Source organism: Phoenix dactylifera, chromosome 6 (genome assembly GCF_051530095.1).
Source record: "Phoenix dactylifera cultivar Ajwa chromosome 6, Ajwa_hap1_PhDact_Kaust_v1.1, whole genome shotgun sequence".
In the NCBI taxonomy this organism is placed as follows: domain Eukaryota; kingdom Viridiplantae; phylum Streptophyta; class Magnoliopsida; order Arecales; family Arecaceae; genus Phoenix; species Phoenix dactylifera.
In genome coordinates, this window is record NC_143195.1 from 24,751,861 (window position 1) to 24,778,347 (window position 26,487).

At 37.1% G+C, this 26,487-nt stretch overlaps 1 protein-coding gene across 4 annotated transcripts; it reads right to left on the minus strand.

The window, feature by feature from the left end:
* Positions 1-2,805: 2,805 nt before the first annotated feature.
* LUT1 (Cytochrome P450 superfamily protein) lies at positions 2,806-24,170 on the minus strand. 4 transcript variants are annotated; one of them, XM_088723426.2, is made up of 11 exons: positions 23,420-24,170; positions 22,639-22,935; positions 18,766-18,963; positions 13,736-13,837; positions 7,965-8,105; positions 7,722-7,829; positions 5,290-5,372; positions 4,813-4,975; positions 4,254-4,311; positions 3,334-3,503; positions 2,806-3,204 (listed from the first exon to the last, which is right to left on the minus strand). In XM_088723426.2, the coding sequence occupies exons 1-9, from the start codon at positions 23,924-23,926 to the stop codon at positions 4,255-4,257; spliced, it is 1,656 nt and encodes a 551-aa protein (XP_088579552.2). In that variant the 5' UTR covers positions 23,927-24,170; the 3' UTR covers positions 2,806-3,204; positions 3,334-3,503; position 4,254. The 4 variants fall into 4 exon arrangements, with proteins under 4 accessions (XP_088579552.2, XP_089780040.1, XP_089780041.1 ...); XM_089923914.1 differs by having other exon boundaries at positions 3,297-3,503; positions 23,420-24,111; XM_089923915.1 differs by having other exon boundaries at positions 5,290-5,382; positions 23,420-24,095.
* Positions 24,171-26,487: the final 2,317 nt, after the last annotated feature.

The window sequence follows — 26,487 nt, forward strand, 5'->3', positions numbered from 1 at the left end:
GCTCTAGACGACTATGGTCAACATTGAGGCCATGGACGGACATTGGATTTGCGGTCTTCTCCACCTAAAGGAGGTTGGGTGGGATATTTGCTGGATTGATCATCTGTTTGGGGAGCATCTCGCAGAGAGGGTTCGATTGCTTCCTGTTCTAGAGAGTGCCAGTCCGGACGTGAAGGTTTGGAGTACATACTGAAGATCTAGAGTTAGAGTAGGAGATATCTATCACATCCTTCAGAGTGAGCAGCGTCGGGGGTTAGATTGTGCTTGGATCTGGAGGTTCGGTCTTTAACCGAGAATAGCCATATTCCTCTAGAAGGTGGCTTGGGGCTGGCTGCCGACGAGATTAGTGTTGTGCGGGTGGAGACTCGGCATCCATGCTTAGTTCCCTGGGTGCTAGGTGGATGAGACCATAGACCACACCCTATTTCAATGTGAGCGAGCTAGGAGAGTCTTGAGGCTCGTCGAGATCCTATCTCGGATGCTTGGTGCCACTCGGACTCTTTTTTGCAGGCACTTAGATGGCAGGCCATCGCCCCCTAGACTCTGTAGGTAGCCGTTAGGGCGACTTACACTGCTTATTAGATCTAGCTGGTCAGGAATGCCTGGACGTTTGGTGAGAGCAGCCATTCACCTAGGTTTTTGTGGAACAGGCTCGGATACAAGCGACAGATTATCCATGCAGATCTGTCGGATGGACCTTTGATAGCTCGGGGCACGTGGGGCTCTACTTCTGTTCGTGTAGCACCTCGGATAGTGTTTTTCATCTAGGAGCCTCCACCTCCGAGTTTCCTCAAGATCAACTTAGATGGATTATGCTAGGTGGTGGTAGGAGGGGAGGTGCAGGGTTCGTCATTAGAGGCCCAGAATCTAGGGTAGCTTTGCTGATGGGTGCCAGATCTTCGGCACCTCTGTTTTGGAAGCTGAGCTGAGGGCGGCATGGGCCGGTTTGGGCCATGCTCGGCACGCGCTGCGGGCTAAAGCAGTCATGCTTGAGGGTGATTCGGCTATGGTGATTGGTTGGATCCAGAAAGCACTAGCAGCGTTGGTGGGTGCCCCTCTTTGCTTCGAGACATCTGGGCCATGGTTAGTGGCGGCGTGGCATTCCAAGCCATGCATATTTATAGAGAGGCTAACAAGGCGCGGATTGGGTGGCCTCGTATGTGGCCGGTCATTCCGGAAGAGTCCTGTGGGTTGGAAAGAGAGAGTTGCCTAGAGTGCTCCATGACTTGCTGTTCTTTGACTTTTTTGGATGCATCCATACTAGAACTATATAAATCATCTGTTTTAGCAAAAAAAAAAAAAAACAAAAAGCAATCTTCTGCTTGGAATTTGCTTGGAGGGTTGCCTTCAATTTTGTTCTCTACTAGAATGAATTCCATTTGATTGAGCCCTGTTGCAGATCACCTGTTTCAATCACTGCTGAGCTCACCAATGCCATGCATCAGTTTTGGTGCTTGGCGTGATATAATGGGGAGAGGTGGTGGTACTGTATAGCCAGCCACCAGGTTTCACATAGAAAAAAGCCGTGATCGGACCAGGTGACCACTTGGATTTTTCTTTTGGCTCGGCTCTTTTCTCCGGGCAGATGAGCCGATTTATGACAATTCTCCATCCAGCCAGCACGAAAACTCACTTTGATGGCTTCAGGACTCCAGAGTTGGGAGTAGGAGTCTTCTATGTAAACTATGTAAGCTCCAGACATTGTCGTCCAGTCCAATCTAGACATTCAAGTGTATCTTATGTGAGATCATGGGAGAAAAGTAATTGGAGCTTGTGGGAAAAAAAAAATGGAGGGCGAGTAATTAAAACAAATATGTAAGATTTCTTTGAGAAGTTTCTCAATTTGGCTCATAAACAGGTCGAACCTGAACATGAGCAGCTTATAGAAGCAAAGCCAAGGTCAGCTCAGCTAGAATGAAGCTCATCTCAGAATTTATATGATTCAAGCTTGAACAAGTTAGGCTCCGTAATCTCAAGCCAAGCTCGGTCAAATATTTTATATGCTAAAATGAGTCTGCGCAGCCTGATGCTTTGCTCAGTTTAGCTCCTCTCACACGCTCTTGGACATTTGCAGTCACATGCGAGAAATCCAATGAAGGGAAAAGAATAAAAAGGAAAAAGGAACTTGTAAATAGGAAGTCTAAAGGAATGAAGATCTCAGCTAGAAGAAACAGGAGTAGATAATGTTTAATCAGGTGAAGCGATCAAGCCATCTCTCTCCATATGTGCATTGAGGGTACCAACTTCTAGTTCCATTATAAATATACTCTTCTTCTAGCCCTATGACCGAGTTGAGTAAATACAAATTCTACGAGCGGGGAGTGACAAAGCTTATTTAGCTTTGTATGGTTACCAATATTAAGAGTAGCAATGCTTAACCGTTTAACCCATTTAAGATATTGCAAATCCAGTTAAATTACCTGTTGATTTTGGATTCTTGACAAGTTTAAAAAATAAGTTGGATTCAGATTGACAGATTGTTGATCTATTATACACCCGATTGCCACCCTAGTCAAAATGAGCTGTCATTCTTGAGAAGCTCATTTTCCACTCAATTTTGGCTCCTTAGATTGGTAGCGACCCCAATTAGATTGGGTGTCAGCTTGTCTTAGCTCAATCAAGCTTGAAAAATAAAAAGGCTCTCAATCAAGTTATGATCCTAGCAATCCAAAATCCTAGAAGGGATGGGTTATGGAAAGACCCTTGTCATTTTTTGCATAAAATAGCTGCCCCAGAACTCAAATATGTAATATCACACTTGTCAGCCTAACCTTTTACCATTGCACCAAGCAATGGCCTTAATCAAGCTCAAAAAATGGAAAGATTATTTAACTCACTAGTCAAAGTACAATCCCTATAAATATTGATGACATACACTTACAACCTTTTCGTGCTATGCTACAGTATTACTATGAAAGTCTTAGGCGCAACTATTCTGCACTGTACTACATTATTTGTAATATACTGCTTCCCCAACCACACAAACCCAGAAAAACAAGAGGAAAATGCAGGTTCACTGAAAGTACATAATTATTTCAAAGATGGTGATCAACCTCTTTCACTCTTGATCAGGATAATTTGCTGCACTGCTTTTGCATCTTCAAATAATCTGTCATCCTTGAGAGCATGAAAAAGTGCTGTTCACATCTGAACGTTCACTTAATTTTGATTGTTCACCAAGTTTCATGTCATGGACGGCTTTTCCTGTACATTAAAGTAAATCATAGAAGAAACAGAATCAATTGAATGACTGAAAATATTAAATAATGTATGAACCAATTGTTAGCATTACATACAAGATGCAAAAGTTCTCCAGTGAGATGTTTGAACCACCTTGTAAAATCTTCTGAGGTAGAAGGTTGTTTATTATGGTTTCACATAGAAACCCTATAACCCATGATGCTCAGCAATATAGAAATGCTCCCACATGGTACTTGGAAGCCTTGATGGGATCCTCACTCCAGCCTCCATCTCATGTTAAGCAATTGACCCAACTTGATTCACTGAAGATGAAGTGGTTCGTAAGAAGTTAACTACAAACTTTGCAGGTTCATTTCAAATTTATGACATGCATTACGACATGGACTATGATGTAAAAATTTGAAATCACGAGACTGGATATTGCAAGCATAAATGTTTTAATGAACTGCAGTAATTATGGCACTGTTCTAGCATCTCTGACTAGCATATCTTGATTAATGATATAATTCCTATGTCAATTTGTTATTGTAATGACCCATATACATCTAGTAGTCATGAAAATAGTTGATCCTTGTTTATTATGGGCTTATCCATCTGTGTCTGTCCGTCCATGCATCACCACGGCCTTTTATCAAACTTAGTTCTATGACATTTTATACTCTAAATCCATTATAACGTACTACAAATTTCTAGCAGTTTGGTCATCTTTGAAAGCTTCTGGAGCCAGGCTTACCAATGCTGCTCAAGAACTGAAGACCACCTTTTGCTAGATTGGATATACAATAAATGCTTTCTCGATTGTGCATTTAAATTACTAGGTTAAATAGCATTTGTACTATATGCAACTAATAACAGTGGCGCCCTATATCATTAATTATGCATAAATCATTTTTGATGATTCCACTAGTTTCCATGCCCAAGTCCTCATTGCTTAGCTTCATTTACATTTATCAATTATATCAAAATATTTATCTAGAAAGATAGCTTTTTCACTGCAGCATGCCATAGAATATAATTAGTGATGTAAAATAATTTAGTGAAATAATATTTACCTCAAAGAAAAGCACAATCATGCTGCACTTCTCTTGGACTTAATGTCATATATAAACCCTGCAAAAAAAGAAGCCATTTCAATTTGACTTCTACGTACCGAGGTACTAACAACTATCGATAATACTTCTTCAAATCAGTAAGAATCAGAGATAATTCTCGATATAAAACAATGGGCATGCACACATTCAGAACAGGCAGATAAAATTAATTACTTCATTAAATGAAAAAGGAAGTGTCATTTGATTGACACAACACAAGTTTTAGAAATAAAATAATTTACTTCACTAACAAATGATGGCACTTATAGAATCACATTACTGCATATTTATATTCATCTAGGCTGGTGCAGAAAACAGTGGGGAACTTCACCATATATACTTCAAAAAGGCCACTACTCTAGATAAAATTTCAGAAAATTTAAGATTGCATTCCATGATCAACCAGTTGTGCCTGCATCCTTGCATTTCCATTCACGTTGTCACAGTTTTCTTTCTCCACATGTCAATGGTGTGCTTGTATTAAATATGCAGGAAACTTCTGAGACAATTGTGGACTTACATTCACTGTATGAATAGTAGCTCCAGTGGTCATGGTGATATTTTGATCAGGAACCAGTCTGAAGTCCATATCCTGCAAAAAGATAGCTAGTGCTACAATTGCTTCAAGCAAGGCAAACTGGTCTCCCACACATTTGCGTGGCCCTCCGCTGAAGGGGATAAATCTAACACATACATCATTACAAATTAGGGTGCATATAATGCAATATACAGGAAATAGTTTCAATCTTCAATATATATACAGCAGTATATTGATATATCTGGAATATTAAAGCTCTAACACTTAAGTAACATATGGTTATGATTTACAAGAAAAGCTAGAAGATCAAAGTGAAAACTAGTTCAATGAAAAGCTCAGAGAAACAACCTTATGTGCTAGCAAATTCTGGACTATATCAAGTAAGAATTCACATATAGATCTTCTCAATAAAAAAAATGGGAAAAAGAAGCCGTGTATAGAAAGATTCTTCAAACAAACCTGAAGTCAGTGTTTGTCTCGTTTGGAACTGGTCCTTCCAGGTCAAATCTTTCAGGCAGAAATTCTTCAGCTCTGTCCCACACCTTGGAAAAACTCAAAACACGCAAGCATGATAAACTTAGAGAATTGGAATATCTGGTCAATATCTCCCATTTTCCAATGAGAAAAATTAGTATGCTGAGTTCAAAGAAGATGAATACGTAGGCAACTTAATTATGCCTCTAAGCTGCAAAATGTTCCATAATTTGTCTGTACAGGACCTACTCATTAATGCAATTATATATTTTTTTAATGTTTTAGCATTCCTAAGTGTGGTTAGTTTAAGCCTGTCCCTCTCTCTCCCTCTCCCTCTCTCTCTCACACACAAATTTTCAAAAAGAAGAAATCTAGCTTGCTGGATTAGTTGACCATTTTATTGTGAAATGATTCATCATCTTAGTTCCTTAAGATCTCAAGTACTGAAGTAAATTAACATTAAATTCTTTATCCCTCGTTTTGCATTTAGACAGTGCACCCTCTACTTTTCCAATATAAAACTCACTATTCCTTCACCAAATAGGTTCTTGTTATTCATTATTGAGCCGACATACATAAGAACATGGAATCACAGTAATGCCACTTAGTTTTGCAATAAGAAAGTAGCTCCTATTGTAGAGATCATGCAACCTTTCGTATACTTCTTTCATCCTGATTCACATCTCCTTTTGAATTACATTTTCCCCTCCAAAAATAACAGCCAGGTCTCTTTTTATTCTAATTATTGCAGCTTCCCTAAGAACAGTACCTGACCTCTTTCCGTTTCCCGCCATTTCATTTCTAGCTAGCCAGCAATCTTTTTAGCTCTACTGTTGCTTTCCAGAATATTTAAAATATTATTATTTATTCTGCGAACCTCAGCTGCATTTCTCCCACTTCCAGGCCTTAATCATGCTTGCAGTAAGACGATATAAACGTCAGAATTGGAATTTCAGTTTCTTCTGTATCTGTTTTTCTTTGGACTGCAATTCTCTTGTTTATGGGTTTTAGGATATTCATTTTTCGGGTTTTGACAATTTTGGTTCATGAGGTTTAGGAGAATGCTTTAAGAATTTGTTGTTCATAAAGCTAAGCTTCATTGAGGGCTATGGACGAGATGGCTTTCCACCATATTGAAAAGCTAAGGTCTCTCCATATGACTCCATGGCTCATGTTCATCAGAAGTCATGAAACTTGCCTTATTATTTGAGCCCTACTACATGGACCAGCTTGACCTGAACCAAGTTTAGAAAGAATGGATTCCTAACAAAAACAAAGTACACACCTACAGACATGGAATAAAAAGGAAGGGAATGTAAGAACTAAATAATTTAGAATCCACTAGGAAGATAAACATTTCTATACCATGAAGTGACTTGGTTCATGCTTCAAATCTGATTTCAGGGACAGATGCACTCTTGCTTATACTGGTGAGGTTACATCCGCACCAGGAACGACAATTCTAGGTGGAACAAACTAATCAAAGGTGAAGCTTGAGGAGCAAGTGCTCAGTGGGTTGTGATAATAGAATGTATCCATCATTGGTCCCATGACCAATATACACAATTGTATGGAGTTATGGCTCTTTCAAGTAAAAGCAGGTCAAAAACAAGAAAAATGTTGAACTTATATATGTATTAGTCATCAAAACCTAATTCCACACTCAAGCTCAATATGGACCGAGAACTATGTGGTGTCCATAGATGCAAGATTGAATGGTCCCGGTGATATTTTTAACATGCAAGAAAGTAAGAAGTGTAGTCTAAATTTTCTGTTTGACAAAGTAGCAATCAATCTTAATATGCATCATCTGTTTGCTTAAGATTATGCAATTTGGAATCACAATATAGAGCTGGTGGTGTAACAGTGATGTCAGAGTCAGAGTGAAGAAAGTGAAGCCAAGTGAGCTTCATTGCACAAAAGTTGGCATTAGCACAGTTGCAGGAAATTTTGCCATGTTTCCAATCATCTAAGCAATGAGGAGACCATTAAAAAGGCAAGGAAACTATGCATGGACTATCAATCAATTAGATTGCCATACCAACCAACATTGATGAATGCCTTGAGCTTCAAAAGGAGGAAGAAGAAAAGATTATTGAGTCCTTCATTGTATTGAATAATATGCAGATGTGTAACTTAGTGGGTAGTGATGAGATACATGGGAAAACTAGCTCAACAAAAAGGAGCACTGGTGCAATATCCACCTAAGAGAAGATCAAGCTGAAAACACCACCCTCTAACAATACTAAGATAATTAAGAGCAGCTCACTGTGAATGTATGATTCATAATGGATCTCCACCAGTGAAATGAGATTGTATCTAGTTTGAGTAAAAAGTAAAGCATGAACACAAGTGGCGCTACCATGTGGATTGTGGAATAATAGAAACTTTAAGCAATAGTTAAATCCAATGTATACCTGAGGTGACCTATGTATATTATACACAGAAATCATAATATCTTGACCAGCATTAACCTTATAATCTCCAGGAAGTATGTCAGCAACTTGAGCCCGCCTTATCAAAACCTACAAATTTTAGAGAACTAAGAATTCAGAAATAAACTAGTATACATGCATGCAAAAGAGCATGTGTCATACTGGAGGATGTGGGGATTCAGAAATAAACTACTATTCATGCAGATAAAAGAGCATGCATCATACTGGAGGATGTGGGTAAAGGCGCATGGATTCATTTATGCAGCGCATCAAGTACTTCAGCTTTTTGACATCTTCGTATCTAGGAAGTCTTCCTTGTAGAACTTCGTCAACCTCTTGCTGTGCCTTTATTAAAGTAGATGAATCCTTTAATTATACAAAGAGAACAGTCAGCAGATCTGGAATTGATGGTTCTAGCAAGGCATAAGAATATAACTAGACAATAAGAAAAAAAATGGTTGTAAGCAAATAACCACGACGTAGTCATGATAATTCAGGTGACATCTCTACGCATGGTACCATAAGAAATATTCAACAGTCTTCTTGATAGTTTATGCTCATTGGAAAAGCAATAAATACAAGCAGATCAATTGATTCGCTTTTTATCTTTAAAAATTCTATTTTAATTATTTATACTAAAAATTTGTTGTGTCCATTTCCACCAATTAGCAACCTTGTGATAAATATGCAAGCTGGAAGAAATAAGACCTGATTGTGATGTTAGGAGAACTTAAAGGAAGATAAGGCTAATAGCAAAACATCCATCAACAAGATGATGATTATAAAGCGACTGAGGTCTTTGTTTCACTCTAGCAGGAAGGATCATATAGGTCAACACAAGCTGAAAAAGAACTTGACCTAGAGGACTGTTATTTTTCAAAAAAATAATAGGGTCACAAAGTTATGATTTCTACAATTAATCAGACCTTAGTTACTTAATCTGGAGCATATTAGGGTGCAAGCATTGAGAAGCAGGTCCCTTAAAAACAAAAATTAGAATAGAAAGAGCTCAGGAAGCAGGTATGTCAGAGAGACTCTGAAGTGGGTGAGGCACCCTGCATAGGAGCTTCCTTCTACCAAGGATCAGGCACTTGATTGAAGATCTTGAGAAATGGAAGCATATTTTTTTTTATCTCGAGAAAAAAACTATTTGTTTTCACAAATAGTTTGCTCACTTTCATGCAATCCACACTACGGTCTAAAAAGGGATAATTATATCATATTTTTGACAATTAGACCTGAACAACAGTGCCTTGATTTTCCATGGAGTGCCAATTGGAAAATGTTTAGAGGGCTATGAAATAATGTGCAGCAGTAACTATCAATTGGGAAGCTATTCACCACAGAATAGCTTGAGAAGCACTAAAACCTTGGAAATGGGAAAATAGACCAACAATTGTAACTCCTCTGCCTGCCCTACTAAGCATCGGTACCAATATATGATAACCATTTGACAAAGGCTGTATCATTAGGCTCTCTGGCTACACTTAAACTAATTCCTTCTAGCAATCCATTCACATCAAAAGACATAGGCATGCGAACAGGCTTGTATAAATTCACTTCTGTGGACCATTTACTGCAATGCAAGAGCAATATTCTTCAAAAAACATACACTTCAGGAAGTAAGAATAAATTTTGGAATAATGTAGCAACAGAAAACCCAACACTACTTGTCCCAGTAAGGTGATTGTCATCTTAAAAGGAGGTGATATTTTATCCTAAGCAAGACCTGCAGATAAAGGTAGCATGCTTAATTTGGATATTTGGTACTCTTAGTAGGAATTGAGCTACTCGAGAACCACCAGATGCTCAAATTGAAATCTTCTCTGCAACGAGAAATTCCATTCCCTGATCTTGGCACCCCAAGTTGAATGCATTTGAAATTAGAATATACTTGTATAAGCTTGTTTTCAACAAAAGGAACACATGGTTTCCAAAGAAATCTCTTGGCTTTCTCTGACACTTCAGAAATTGAATTCATGTTATCAAATGGCATAAAGTAAAACTTGATTATATTCTTGGTTAATCTGTGCGTCAATCTTATGCCATTTAGATTAAAACTGTCAAAATCATACTGATAAATTAAATACAAACATTTTGTCTAAATCCAGAGAAAAGAATGTGAGGAAGCCATAATATTAAAAATCACAATATGTGCAAGTGTTAATTAATGGGGATTAAGCATACAATATGCAGAAAATGTTTCAAAAACTTTATATTCAGAAATTTCCTACAAGGAAAGCATGGACTAAATAATACGATAAATAAGTAATCTTCTTCCATTTTAACTAGAATGTTACATGTCAGTTAGGAGAATTTATCATGCAGTATGCACGCATAACCAGTTTACTGATGCAATTAGTTATCGAATATATGTAGTTTTTTTTATCATTACAGCCATCATGTTTTTTTAATATTTCAAAAAGATCAGTTTTATCACTAAAAATTAGATAAACTGGTCAAGTCATACTAACGTAGCATCATTTAAAAAAGCTCCATTTCTTTTATATAGAAAAGGTAGAGATTGTCTCTAATAGACAATATGCATATTTCTATGATTTCCATCCAATAATTTGATCATAAATACTTGTTTATTACAGAAATAATAAATGAAATCAAAATGTAAATATTTTCAAAAACTAGTTAGTTAATTTTCTTTGCATAGAAAACTAAGTTATTATATGTCAAGCTAGGTCCAGTCCAATATTAAATCAATTTTCTTTGCAACGTCTCAAATATTTGCACCACAATTTGTATAATTTCTTTTAAAGAAACTTAGAAGTTGTACACAAGTTTTGAAATCAAAATATATATCTTAATCAATTTCAGCCAAGGTCCGCCGTACCGGTACCGGTCGGCGTACCGGTGGCGGCCCGGACCAGTACGAAACCGGTCCAAACTGGTCCCGTACTGGTCCAAACCGGTTCCGTACCGGTTCTTCAACAATAAACTACCGGTACCGGATTCCACGCTGATCCGGTATCGGTCCCAGGCCGGACCGGTATGTACCGGCCAGTACGGATCGGTACAGCGGACCACGATTTCAGCCAAGATTTGCCAAACCAGTACTCTAGCTCAACTCGGCTGGCAGTCAATTCGGTATGGTACCGATACGTAACGTATGGAATCGAGATGTATCAGAGATGAAAAATTAGAAAAAAGGAGGGAAAAGATAGAGAAACACTAACCCCAACCCTAAAAGAGGAGAACCAAAGAAGAGAGAAGACAAAAAGGAGAAAGAGGGAGAGGGAGAGGGGAAAGAGGGAGATGGAGAGTGTGGGGGGGGGGGAGAGAGAGGCGTATCGAAGAAGAGGAGTCAGAATCGGCGTCAATCGAGAGCCATAATGTCATCTTCGATGTTGATCAGGGACGACGACATCACCTTTAGCATTGATCGAGGACAATGACATCGTCTTCGGTATCATTCAAGGGTGATAAAGAAGGAGAGAAGAGAGAGGGAGCGAGAGAGGGGAGCTTATAGAAAGGAGGGAGAGAGAAAACGAGAGGAAGAGAGAGAAAGGGAGGTGGAGAGGGAGACAAAGGGGCTTGATGGTGACAGCAAAAGGTCCCAAAATCTTAACCCTAACCATCAGTTGAGGCTAGAGATGTCGACGAGGGCCCCATGGCATCGATCAAGGTCGGCAACATTGTCTTTAACACCGTTCGAGGTCAACGATGTTGGTCGGCATCGAAAAGGACAAAGAGAGAGAAAGAGAGTGAGGGCGGTCAAAGTGACCAGAGGAACGTTCAAGAGTTTTTTTATAAGCTGAACCGACCCGAATGGCCAAACATCCCAATTTAGTATCGATTCAATTTGGTACGGGCCAAACTGCTTGGTACAAGGTCTGTTCAGCAAATGCTGATTTCAACATTTAGCACTCTTTCTTCACTCCAAGAGCAAAACAACAATTACAACTCAAATGAGCTATTGAGCAAAAACACAATATAGACTTGCTAGGGGTCCAATTCTAGCATTTCAAACAACTTTAAAGTTTTTGTAGAACTCGTAATGTTCTTTTTTTCATTTCTTTATTGTAATAATGCATGAGAATGAGATTATGTATTACCAACTACGTATTCTCATGATGACATGCATTTATCATCTTATCTAGCACATTTTATGACTTAAGGTATGCGGAGAACTTTACGTTTATTGCAACAAAAAAGATGTACTAACATAATTGAACTACTAACTATTTTCTTATCATTATTAAAATTTTTGTTCATTTCATTTTTCTATTGCATGTTTAAGGTTTTCATTTGTCATTTATGTTTTAGACTGAGAACAATCTTCTATATTCTGTCTTTAATGCTGGCCTATATCCTTGCCTTTAATTTCTTAATTCTATAAATACTTGAGAATACCTGGAGCATATGCAAAGTATCCTCCTTTAAGAAAATGAATGCTAGAACTTGTCTTGGGGAGCTAGTGACATTCATCAACCTAGTATAATCATAGGGAACTTGTCTTGGGGAGCTCAATATGCGTGAAAGAAAGAAAACTTGAATGGAAAATTAGTTGTATTATAGGAGAACTATTAATAGTTCCAAGCAAAGTATGTTGTCTCACCACTGGACTCCGCAAGGTACCATCTTATTATAGTGTCGGAACATCCGTATTAGGGTTGGTTCGGCGTACCAAGTGTTGGTACACCTTCCATACAGCATATACCGGTTCGGCACCGATACGGTACAATACGGTCGGCACACACCGGTACCAACTGGTATAGCAAATCTTGGTTCCAAGTCCATTAAAGATAAAAACGTTAATTATCTTATCTAGGGTTTTGAAATGGCAGCAAGAGTCTAGATGAATACTATACTACATACAAATGTTGTGGCATCAAATACTAGAACTAAGGAAGATTTGCCGAATGATTTAGCAAAGTTTCATGAAAAACTAGCCACACCCAAAAGAGTAATCGAATCTACCAAGGTTCGCTAAACTAGTACTGGAGAAGGCATTGACGGTAACCAGTTCGGCATGGTACAGATCTATACTATACCATTCCAAAGCGTACCGAGATAGGAAGAGCCGAAGAGGAAGGGGGAGCAAGAGAAAAGGAGACAGTTAAAGAGAGGAAGAGGGAGAGGGAGGGAGGGAGGAAACCACCTGAAACTCTAACCTTAACCCGAGAGAGAAAGTGGGGGAGGGGGGAGCGGGGAGGGAGGGACTTACTAGAACGACCAAGGGGGTGGGGGATGGGAAGCATTGCGAGCAACCAGGCAGGTAGGGAGTAGGGGTAGGGCGATGTTTGCGAGTGGAGGGGGGGGGGGGGCTCTCTCAATATGCTAAGCTAGGAGGAGGGTGGTAAGAATGAATCGCAAGCCATTTGGTTTAATAGGCAGTAGTTGTTTAATAGCCGAATCATGCGGGGGATTTTATAACCATGGATCATTTAATAGCTAGGGGAGTTGTTTCATTTTCAAAGCCTGAACCATGCCGATTGCCGATCGATTGGATTTGGTATGCCCCAAACTGGCTGGTTCGGTACAATTTGGCAAACCATGGGATCCACTCATCTATCTTAACTTAGGGAATTTGGATAAAATTATGTCCAATTCGATCCATCAAAAAAAAAATTGAACAAGTTCTTAGCCATTCCAATCCAACTTGGCCAAGATTTGATTCAGAGTGGCGACTCTTAAAACAGTTTATAATATAACATCAAATGTAACAAGGTTTCATGAAATCATGGTATAAGACACTATAATATGGTATAATTGCATGTCTATAAGCATCAAGAGGGACAAAAGGTTGAGCATCAAGCTTGTGGAGCAAGAGACTAACTATGAATACAAGTGCTAATCATGCTAGAAACTAAAGAAAAACTACTCACAATTAAAGTATAAATATTAGAAATATTTCCTTTTTTCATCTGACTTCTGTGCTGACCTCTGACATAATTATCTACTAGGTTGATGGTTTGTGCTAGTGCTACTTTAGAAAACCAATTAACATATACAATGACGTAAGAAAACTTATAACAACATACCTTACTTAAAAGATAAAGTGTCCATGTCAATACTGAGCCAGTTGTTTCATGACCCGCAACTAACATCGACAAAAGATCATCTCGCAATTGTACACTACCAACCTGAAATATATGGAAGATATCATCGTAAATACAAAACAATAAACATAAATATACCTATAGTAATCATTTCTTGCAAAGCAAAACAAATTATATAAACAACTGGAGACCATAATTATGTTAAAAACTGATCAATCTTTTATCTGATAGATTGAATAATATATTGGCACTTAGGATATTATTGTAGCTTGATATCAACTTTGTGTTTTTAGATAGACATGTCCCAATAATTTCAGATTTTCCTTCTGTATTCACTATTTCTGTCTTTTGGTGGGGGCGTGGGGCATATGATCCCAAGAATTATCCCTTATTTGCTGATGAAACCCTTATTAACATTAGCAACCAATATTGCTATTTTCACAGCTCTAACTACTGAGGCCCCTTCAATATAAGGCATGCCAAATGTGATCGACAGTGAAGCAAACTTTTATTTAGAACAAAAAAATCCCCTCCATTATATATTTCTAAATCTTAACTTGAGTAATTAATGTAGCCTCTAACTTTGGTCTATCAACTATCAAGAACTTAGAAGGATCAAAAATTATATATATGGGGATTGATAACCTACACTCTATTATGGTAGGTTATCAATCTACCCATTTTTCCGTTGACAAAAGATACCCTTACTTTTTACAACTCTTAAGGATATTTTATGTCTTTTTTTTAATTCCAAATTAACTCACCCTCTCAACCCCCCATTAATAATCTCTCCCTCTCTCTCTCTCCGGTATACATATATGTATGTATGTATATATATATGTATATGTATATATATATGTGTATATATATATATATGTATATATATATGTGTATATGTATATATATATATATATATATATGTATATATATATATGTGTATATGTATATATATATATATATATATATATATGTATATATATATATGTGTATATGTATCTATATATATATGTATATATATATGTATATGTATATATATAGATATGTATATCTATATATATATGTATATATATATGTATATGTATATATATATGTATATATATATGTATATGTATATATATATGTATATGTATATATATATATGTATATGTATATATAGGTATGTATATGTATATGTATATGTATATGTAGGTATGTAGGTATGTATATGTATATGTATATATATATATATATATATGTAGGTATGTATATATATGTATATGTATATGTATATATAATATATATATATGTATATATATATATGTATATATATATATATGTGTATGTATGTATACATGGACATATACATACCTACATATATATATATATGCATATACGTACGTATATATACATACATATATCTATCTATATATATACATACATCTATATATATACATATATACATATGTATGTATGTATGTATGTATGTATATATATATATGAGAGAGAGAGAGAGGGAGAGAATATTAATTGGGGGTTGAGAGGGTGAGTTAATGTAGGATTGTAAAAAGACATAAAATACCCTTAAGAGTTATAAAAAGTAAAGGTATTTTTTTTCCAATGAAAATTGGGTAGATTGATAACCTACCATAATAGAGAATAGGTTATCAATCCCCTATATATATATATATCTTTGGAAGCATCGCAAGAAGTAAACTATAACAATATATAAAGCAAGGATTATTGGATTAAGGTGCCTAGATATATCTTTCATACTTGATTGGACTTACCAATTCAGCATGTCATCGGCATAGTACAGGGTATGTGGCTCTGTAACACATGCCGCATTGATGAGTACTGCTCTGATATGTATAGATACAGATCAACAAGTAGCAGCTGAGTTCATAACATGTCCTTTTCATCTTAAACATGTAGCCAACCATCCTAAATAACCTTTGCATTTACTATAGATGATCTAGGACTTGTTTCCTTTTTTCTTAGTGAGGGTTTGTACATTTTGAACATGACTTGAACCAAGGTCCGCCGTACCGGTACCGGTCGGCGTACCGGTGGCCGGCCGGACCGGTACGGTACCGGTCCGGTACGTACCGGCTGGTACCGGTCCCGTACCGGCCGGTACGCGGTGGTTTCAAAAACCACAGCGCGCGGCGCTGTGGTTCTAAAAAAAAAAAAAAATCGTACCGGTGCGAACCGGCCGGTTCGCACCGGTACGAGGTGCGTACCGGCCGGTACGGGCTCCGAACCGGCCGGTACGCACCCGTACCGGCCGGTTCGGATAAAAAACCGGAAATACCGGTTTTTTATCCGTTCCGGTACCGGTCCACGGCCGGACCGGTACGTACCGGCCCGTACCGGCCGGTACGGACCGGTACGGCATTCCATGACTTGAACTAAAGGATAGAAATCGAAGTACCCCATCCTGTTTAAGCTTTCATGGGGCTATCAGTATATGAGCTTCGCAAGGTATCAACAGTATTAGTACAACTTTTAGAATATATTGTTACACATGACATAGAAAAAAGTCCCTATATAGTTTTGTATTGTTATGAATTCGTACAATAAATGTGGAGTTAAAATTAATAAGACAAATTACTTGAGCAACAATCATGTTAAATTACAATTAGCATAGATATCTATGATGATCTGTCATATTTATATAGATAGTTAAAAATAAGTTTATCTGTCTAAAAATGTCTTTACACTAGTAAAAAGCAACTAAAATAGATTGTTAAAAATAAAATATAATTTTAGCATGTGGGTTTTAAATTTTCTATATGCTTGTATATCTATCTTTCACTATCAATGCATGCCAAGGATCTGCATTATATGCAACTATTGTTCCAGCCCATTACCAGCATAGTGTTGATGCTCAATACTCGAATCCTTGGTATAAAGAAACTTTTGTCTATGATGTAGACCATAACTTATTACAAACATAGTTTCGGGAAACAAACTCCTATAAAACCCATGGCCTTTTCTGCTCATTTAATATTTTTTAATAAATGGTTTTCCTTCCTCTAGAAACCATAAAAAGTATTTAGCAATAGATTTAACATATGAAATTCTAACCAGAGAAACAATATATTGGGAAGCATTCTATAAGACACATATAACACATGATTATGGAGAGCCTCATGACCTCCATAGTCAATGCAAATGTGCCACTACCACATGGCCCAAACTTAATTTTGAAGCGCCACATGGCCCAAACTTAATTTTGAAGCGCCACATGGCCCAAACTTAATTTTGAAGCTAACATTTCAAGATTTTCATTGCTCCATTTTTACTGTAGTCATAATGATATGGATTAAAGCATGGTTTCAAGTGCCACTATTGGTAAGCATGCCAGCCACTAGATGGCACCAGGGTCCAGTAGGATTTGTGCCATCCTTCATCCCATACCCAATCCCCTTATAATCAATCAGTTACAAAAGAATTGACCAATAATCAACCCATTTTCTTACATAAATCCTTTACCTAACCCACCACTTCAGTTAAAACTTCTCCTGCCGATTATGTCTTTTGGAAAATGAAAACAAGACTGTTAATAAAAGGAGTTCTAGGGTTATGCATCCGAAAAGAGAGAAAGGGTAAGGAGAATAAATTAAAGTCAAGGAACTAAAATGATAAATCCCACATTGTCCACTCCACTTTTCTCTTCAAGTATTTTTTTTGTTTTTCCTTTCAGCAATTACTAATACAACCTTCCTATTCACTGGAACTGAGACTTGGCTAGCCCATGGCCCACCACACCATTATTTGGGATTCAAGGATTTTCCAAGACATGGTGATCTGTCGGGTCCAGAGGTCAACCAAATCTAACCACTTATAATCAAGTTGGTCTCACATAACCCAAGCCAGACCCAATCGCTAAAAAAACATCTTAACCCAAATCAATTTATTGGGTGGGGTGGTGAGTTAAAAGTCAAAAATTGTCACCCTTAGCTAGCATGGCATGTGCTATGCTAGCATGCCATGCTAGCATACCCACTGCACCAAGCTATTTTTTTTAAAAAAATATGTGTTTTAACAAAAAATTTCTAAAATAAATTAAATGGTATCTTACCAACTTATGTCAAGTTCCAGTAATTGTCCCATGCCAGTCAATGCTGACCGGCACAAGCTAGAACTTGAAAACTTGAATCAATGATCAATATTTTCATGTGCAAAGGACATCTGAAATATGAAACAATGGTGGTTGAAACAAGATCCGAGGTATAGCATTATGTCAAGTTGCTATATGTTGGTGTTAATTCAAGCTGCAATACATTGTAACGGCACCTATCCTCACCACAACTTAGTCTATAAGATGCCTCAAGAAGCTCAAGAAATTGTTACACAAGAAAAAGTTAGAATAACATATAATTAAGCCTCACACTTTCGCTTATATAGATCTAAACCATGGGATGGTAGAGATAAATCAAAAAAGTCTAACCTAATATAGCACCTTTTACCAATACTGCATCATAAGATTCTTCCTAGTAAACTGTAACAAATAATAATGTTCAATATATTATATGTTATATGTTTTTTCAGAGACTAACAATACATCCAACAGACCATATAATCAACATACATTATAAAATAAAATATTTCAATAATTGACCTAAGTTAAAAAGTCGATTCCACGTCCCCTTGATTTTGTAAATTTAAATAGCATTATACTTAATAACATATTATGAAATTAGGGATAGAGATGAGAAAGAATTAGAAGAAGAAAGAAAAAAAGAAAGAAAAGCCGAGGAATTAGAGAGATGAAAAAAAATTGATCAAGAACACATATGGAAAGTAGTTTCCATCCTTCCTATGTGCGGCACGTGAATCGGGAGAATTGGACATAATTTTAGCAAGTGATTACTTCAATAATAAACTGAAACATGAATTGGTCCTACAAAAAATAACAACAGTAAGGGAAATAACATAATCCACCACAACTATATTCTACTCAAAGCATAATAAGAAATATTTCAGTTGCAAAGTAAATGGCAAATGTAACTTTAAGAAAATTACAAGACCTCTTCACGGCTAGCTAGTAAAAAACGAAGGACGCTAGGATCTGACTCATTTACGTACTCCTCCCCATCAATTTGTTCATCTTCAGCCTCTACAATCTCTTTGCACTTTGTAATAAGTTCTTCAACAGTCTTTCTTATTATGGTAACTGCTTTCTCTGCCTTTATCTGCCTAGGTATTATCTTCCTTAGAAGATAGATCTGCTTCAATATAATTAAAAATTAATAACAGTAAAATTTTGAGATAATTTGAGACAGCAGACATGAGAAGAAAGTGTAACTAGATGTGAAGTAATAAGAAGTTGAATCATGTCGACTCATATAATCGCATTACAGATAGTAAGAAATATTTAACCCTGCCCAAGATTTTATGAAAAATTTTATATTGTTACTTACTAGTAGTCTAAATCACATTTCTAACAAGAACCGTCTTTTATTAGCTTTAAATTTTTTTCCTCCCTCATTCTTAGAAAATTACTAGTATATATGTGGTATAAAAAATCACCAATAAAACTACATATAATAGATAAATGTAATTTAAATAAGATATACAAAAATGCACATAACAATATTCAAGTCAAACAGAAAATTTTCATAACATGGACAAGAACTACAAAACATCAATTTTGGAGCCAAGAATTCCATTTAAATGACAGGTGATTATCTACAGATAACTTGTCATTAATGCTTGGTTTTGCTGAGTTCCAACTAATGAAGATTATGATAGTCTTATTGAAGAACTATTGGAGCTACTTCATTGGAGAAATTATATGTTCTGTCTCCTGCCCAAGACACAATACAGGCTTGGGATCCACTGCATGTGATCAACTTGAGGAAAAAAAAATTTAAATTCTCAGAGCTGACAATAGTATTTCATATTAACAGCATTTGGCATGGACAATTACATGTAATGCTCCAATTCTAACATTTAAATAATTACTAAACATAAATTGAGGTACTTTTCTTTAACTGGTGATATATTGAGGTTAGAAATACACTCTTTTAGTGAGAAAGTCTAAACAATTCTTAGGAAAAAGAGAGAGGGAAAGAAAGTTCACCTTACAAACTTAGAATATTTACTATTGGTTCCCACTATCATAAAGTCTGAAAGTCAAATTGGAAAGAGAAAGAATGATGGGACAACTTGACAGTTGTGAAGTCACAAGAGTTGAGTTAGCAAGCAGTAGAAATGTCTATGAACATCCGCGACACAAAGAGATTGAGCAACAATACTAGAAGGATGATAGATAATGCCACATCACTGGAAGAACAGTAAACAATGAAACAGGTAAGTACTATTCTCGAGTGCAAAGATAAAATTGCTAAAACATGCTTACAAGAAAGAATAAATTTTAAGGATGTAAAGCATTTGGAAGCTCAGTCAACATAATTTGTATATTTTTCACTTAATATCTTCACTTTGTACGGCAAAATATTTAGCATGTGGCCATGTGTGCACACATGCAGGCACACACCCAAACAAGCACATGCACATGGGAAACATTGTGATTTCTTGATCTTCAATTAACTAAATACCACATATAATGCAAGGTGCACTTATGAATTGTAATAAGGATCATAGAAATTGATAACCCTATGTTTCAACCCGTACAACTGGTCATTATATGCATCATTTGGAAATACAGTTTCTGCTGATGCAGGGTGGATGTATATGGTAAAGAAGTGCCCTTAGAAAGGTGGACAGCAGTTGGATCTTCAGTCAGAATTTTTCTTTTTCTTTTTCTTTGGTACATAGAATTTTTCTATGGTACATGTGCCAAATATTGATGTCACTGATATCTGATAATAGGTTAGTTTCTCCAACGGATCCAAACTAATACTCCAAAAAAGTTGGATAGTCATCATAAGATTTAAAAAAATAAAGAGATTATTTCTGGATCCATTACTGGAAAGTAATCAACAAGGAAAGACACAAAATCTTACGTTAAGTATCTCACTTCCTAGAATGTTCCTAATAACAGCCATGGTGGATTGCAGCGGTTTAATGCTACAAAAGAGTTCAGGCTTAGCAGAAAGCACAATAAAACAAGCATAAGATCTCAAATTTAAGTCTTGCTTCAGTCAAAAGTAATGTGCCTATAATTAGAAAAACATTACATGATCAAATAAAGCTGAAGAACAAAGTTTACAAAGAATTAGGTATAATATAGTGATAAACATCAAGAATAAGAATTATTAACCTTATCAAGTATGGTAAATTAGAAAAGGATACCTGGATAATAGAAACTGCAGTCAAGAAAGTAAACTCTAAGGGGGAATTTGGTGACCCAAATGGGATCACCACGAGTTACTCCACCGTCAGAGAACCTTAGAATGCAATTTTTTTAGCCACTTTTATCTCAGATAAAGGACATCTCTCATGAGTCCAACATTCAAGAAGAAAACTGGCTTCAGGTAAAGAAAAGAGAAGTGACATTAAAAAAAGCAGCAAAAAGTGAGAGGCAAAAGTAAAGAGTATAGTGTACTCAAAGGCTTGTCCTCTTCAATCTCTCACTCACTCTCTCTCTTCCACATTCCTTCACATTATTTTACCCCATTCTTGTTCTTTTACGCCTCAAAGTAGCCTCTTTGCTTATGAGTTTCTGCAAAGTTGGCAGGGAGTCAAAACAGCCCCTCTCTTCATTCACATGGAGACTCCATCGTGTGGAGTCTCTCACAAAAAACCATGCCAATCATGAAGGATATTTTGGTCGGCATATCTCGGTCCAAGATCACCGTGCTGGGATGATCTTGGATACCCATCATGAAAGACGAGTTTTCCATCATCGAGTTAGGCGGTGATTTGAGAGGTAGAGGTAATTTGGAATAACTGCCAATGAGATGCAACTAAACAGAGTGCTCTCATCACCTCCACCCGAATCAGCCTTGATCCTGGGTGGATCACCCCATACCAAACGTCCCCTAAAAGCAACATTGTACTTCGGTCAATTAAAATTAATAAATAACACAAGGTGACAAGATTTCTATTTTCTACCATGCAACTAGCTTTATATATAGCCAACAAAGCTGATAGCTCAACTGGTTAGCACCCATCTCACTATGTGAGAGGTCTCACGATCAAAACTGTGTGGTGGCAAATAACCACCATATTCTCACAAGGGAAAAAAGAAAAATTAGCTATATCTCTATTATATAAAAATTGAGAGAGTACCCTTCCATCTTTTCTAGATTACCTAGACAATCCTGGTTATATATAAATAAGGAAACAAAGTTAAAATCTCAGATTTAGATAAATAAAGAAATTTTACCTAATTACAATCATAGCAATAAGCAAATCAAAAACCAAAATCTTGGCTTCCAACAAAATAAGAAAGAATTTAAGGAAAAAAGATTACAAACATATAAGGAAAGGGTCATAACAAAATAATGTAACAGAAAACAAACAAGGACAAATTGCAAATACCAATTATAAACAAACAAGAAAATGTAATATTCCTTTTTTGTAAGATCATACCAAAAAAAACTCTCTCTATGTTGTTCCCTCAGCGCCATTTTGTGAGAATAATATATAAAAATTTAAAATTTAGAATTGTGTTGTAAACAAATAGAGAAAATATCATAATAAAAATGTATGAGAGTAAACAAATTAGAAAAAATAGAAATAGCAGTTGTAGATGGATAAGGAAATATTTGATTATGATATTTGTGAGAGTAGATATATATCGGGAAAAAACAAAAAATGTCAGCAAATATACAAGAAAAATATAATTACTTTTTTAATAATATTCTATAATTTATGTACTACAACTTGACTTTTTATATTTTATTCTTTTTAAAACATGCATCGCACATGCTCGGTGAAATATAACTTTAAGAATCAAAATATGAAAAACAGAAGCTGATGAAATAACCTGCCTTCCAATATGGCAAAATGTCAGTGGAGCGAGCCTCCGCCTCTTTTAATGCAGTGTAAACTGCATCAATAACCGGACTATCTGAAGTAAGCGAGTCAAAATTGTAGTTGAACAGAGACAAGCCTATCACATCTAAGGTCAATTGAGAAAACTTCTCCTCCATGTTTACTGCAGCACCATTTGCAGCGTACGGCCGAAGCTTGTCCACCAATCTTTGGGCACACTTGCAGAACACCTTATCTACCATAACCGACAAATATTTCTTATGTAGAGATGGAACAACTGCTCTGCGCCTCGCCTGCAATACATTTCTATCATCCATACACACAACCAGATGCAGCATTTATTCATATTTGCAAACAAAGAACTTTTTTTAATTAAAAAAAGTTTAAAAAAGAACCATCAGATCTGAGATCTCGAAAAAAATAAAAGTATAAATATTGAGGTCCCCAATCTTAATACGGGATATCATATCGGTATTTTACCCATACCGTTAGTATGAGACATCATATAGATTGGTACGCACTATACAGGATGGTATAGGGTTTGTACTAAGCTTCGTACTAGTTTTCTCTAGGTATGGTATAGTACACCCATACCAGGCAAAACAGTATGAGGCAGTACGGCCGACCTTAATTAAATATTAATTGCGCGACAAAGATATGCGGATATATCGGTGCTCATAATTCCCTTCTTCCTGACTCATCCAATGAGAAAGGAATACAATGCTTATAATTCTAATAAATATAGAAATAGTGAGAAAGGGAGAGCAAACTATATACGGTCCAAAGGGAGTCCTCGGCGATGGCGAAGCCGGAGCCGAAGAGGAACTGGGAGACCTCGGAGACGAGGCCCTTGGCGTACTTGGTGCCGTAGCTGCGGAGGACGTGCTTGGCGATGGCGGGGTCGCTGACGACGACGAAGTTGCGGGGGCCGGCGGCGAGGCGGTAGATGGGGCCGTACTCGAGCATCCACTTGAAGAGGGGGAGGAAGAGGGCGCCGCCCAGGAGGTCGGAGACGTCCTCCAGCTTGGCATTGGCCACGGGGATGCCGGAGTCGTCGCGGGGGGAAAGGGAGCGAGCGAGGGCGGTGAGCCAGTCCGGGCTCACCCAAGAGCCCGAGCCGCTGCCGGTCTTGGTCTTGGTCCTGGGAGGAGGGTTGCCGAGGGACGAGGCCGTGACCAAGGGAAGGGGTTTTCTTCTGAAGAAGAAGTGGTGGTTGGGAGTGCGCCGCTGGGTTAGGGTGGGGAGAGGAGACAGAAGAGACGGAAGTAGAGTGGAAGAGGCCATGGTTAGTAGTTCTCCGACTCTCTTAAGCTCTCCAATGCTGCCTTTTGATTGAAACGATGAGGTTGGTCTGGGGGTGAGCTGTGGGCGGAGCGCTCTGAGCGACAAGTACGCGGCTCCCACGGCGCAAACGCTCTTTCTCCCTCTCTCGGTTTATTATGTTGTTGCAACCAAGGTTTAGCCGCTGCATTGATGATTGATCAATAGAGGCGCTCCAAAGGCCACGTCTCAGCATGAGTCAGCCCTTTTTTTTTAGGGGTGGGGGTGCAACGGCAACTTATACGCGCCGGGAGTGGTACAAGTCAGCCATTTCAACGGGCAACAAATTATCCAAACAGAACGTTAGATTTAAGAGCAATAAAACACTACTCGCTGTTAAGTGGACACCAAAAAAAAAAAAAAAAAAAAATCTCAACAACGTGATAAGAGATGATCAGCACAACTCCAAAATTAATGCAATTAAGGCTACAAATGAGTTGAGTTGACCCATGGCCTGATCCGACTTATTTTAGAGGACCTGTGGGGTCGGATCGAATCCTAAAATTAGAACCGTTCTATTTTTGGGTCGGGTCTAGGTTTTGGATTCAGACTCGATCTGATCTGACCCATTTGAAATTTAGATAATTTTGGATATTCAATCCCACAACCCGATCCGAATCCGTAAAATTATTTGAGCCTGCGGGTTGCAGCCTACGGGAGTGCAAACACAAGTTCTTAAGCCATAGATGGGTTGACCTGAATCGGACCCAACCCGAACCCAAACCAAATCCAAATTTTTTAGATTGGGTCTGAATTATACATGGACCCAACCCGACCTGAATGACCTATTGGGTCAAAAATTGTAGCGATAGATCCGACCCGACTCAATCTGATCTTCTATCGGGTCAGATCTAGGTCCAAAATTAGGACCCAAACAAAAAATCGAGTTGGATTGGAGTCACTCATGACCCCATCCGACCCGACCCATTTGCACCCCTAGATGCAATATACTGAAATAGTTGAATAGCGAGTTGCCATGGCAATTTTGGTGTGCACGGGGATTTTTCATGTGCATGAAGTGACCCCAAAGAATTTTCCTTCTTTTTAAGGGTGCGGTCCATCATAAAATTTGTTGTTACTGTATTTTTTTCTAAAAAACTCGTATTTGGATATTTGATGTTAGTAAAAATATTTTTACATATTTGATTGACCCTACAAAAACAGTGGCTTATATTTGATTGAACATTTACTTTTTTGAAAAAACTATATAAAATGCATGTTATACTCTTAATAAAGAAAGAGATTTTATACTATTCTATCTAAAAGCTCAAGAGCACTTTTTGGAGAAAAAATTACCCCCATTTTTAGCCGGCAGATATTATACTTTTCGATATCCAACATGGATTTTTCCTTTCTATAAAATGTGCAAATTTTATTCCTATAAAAAGCTATTTAATTCTCTTTTTTGAAAGCTCCAATCAAATATGAGGTATCTTTCTATTTTTTTATTGATCATACTTTTCACCCTCCAATTTTTGCGAATCAAACTAGTACTATTTGTTTTTAACATAAATGATGCCAACTTAGCATAGTGTGGTGTGTTTCCAACTTTTGGAAAAATCATTCGTTCTTTCACCATATATCTCGAGAGAAAGAGGAACTATTAAAAAAACATGGAGAAAAAACAAGTGCCTAATGTGCCAACAGAATAGGGCCAAAAATAGAGCATCATCCATCAAAAAAACAAAGAAATAGAAGAAATTAAATTAATAAGAAAATATGATAAATCCTAGAGCCATTGATTATCTCTACTATTTTCTCCACCACATTTTACTCTTTTTTATAAATTGTTAGCTATATAGTTTTCTTATCATTTAAATTTTGAACTAGTTCTTAATTAAGGTAAGGCAGATTGCACAACTACAACCATTCTAGAGGCTTGGAATTGGATTTTAAGAATTTAATCAATCAGTGATGACGCTCTAGATTTGAAAACGTTCCTTCATTAGTACAAAAAGAGAATCAAAAAAATCACATTTCTATTTCTTAATTAGTTTCCAAATAAAAGCCGATTCCTATTTGGTACTATTTTTTATTTGTTTTTTTTAAAAACAGGAATATAGAATCCAATGTAGAAAATATGTTTGGTTACCCTATTTCTGTTACTGCCTTTTTTTTTAACAACTTCCATTATTTTCAAAAAAAATGTGAAAGTAAAGAATTTTCACTTTCAATTTTTTAAGACGTGGGTTTTCACCCTTCTCCTTCCAACCTCTCTTCTTTTATTTAATTTCATCCTAGCTCTATCACCTCTATCCAACCACATCATCTCTCTGAGCCTTGTTGGCTATCTCTGAGCCTAATGTCAACCTATCCCCCATCTCCTACCACATAACCGGCCCCATCCCTACCTTTTTTTTTCTCCACCACTTCCTCAAATGCTTGAGCTTTGATGTTAGGCTCTCCATTGTCCTTGACCATGTCGCAGACCCCCATTCTATAAAAAAATAGTGAACCAAACCTTTTTTTTTTGGCCAGAAATTTGGAAAAAATATAAATAGAATTTATGTTTCTAGATTTTTTTA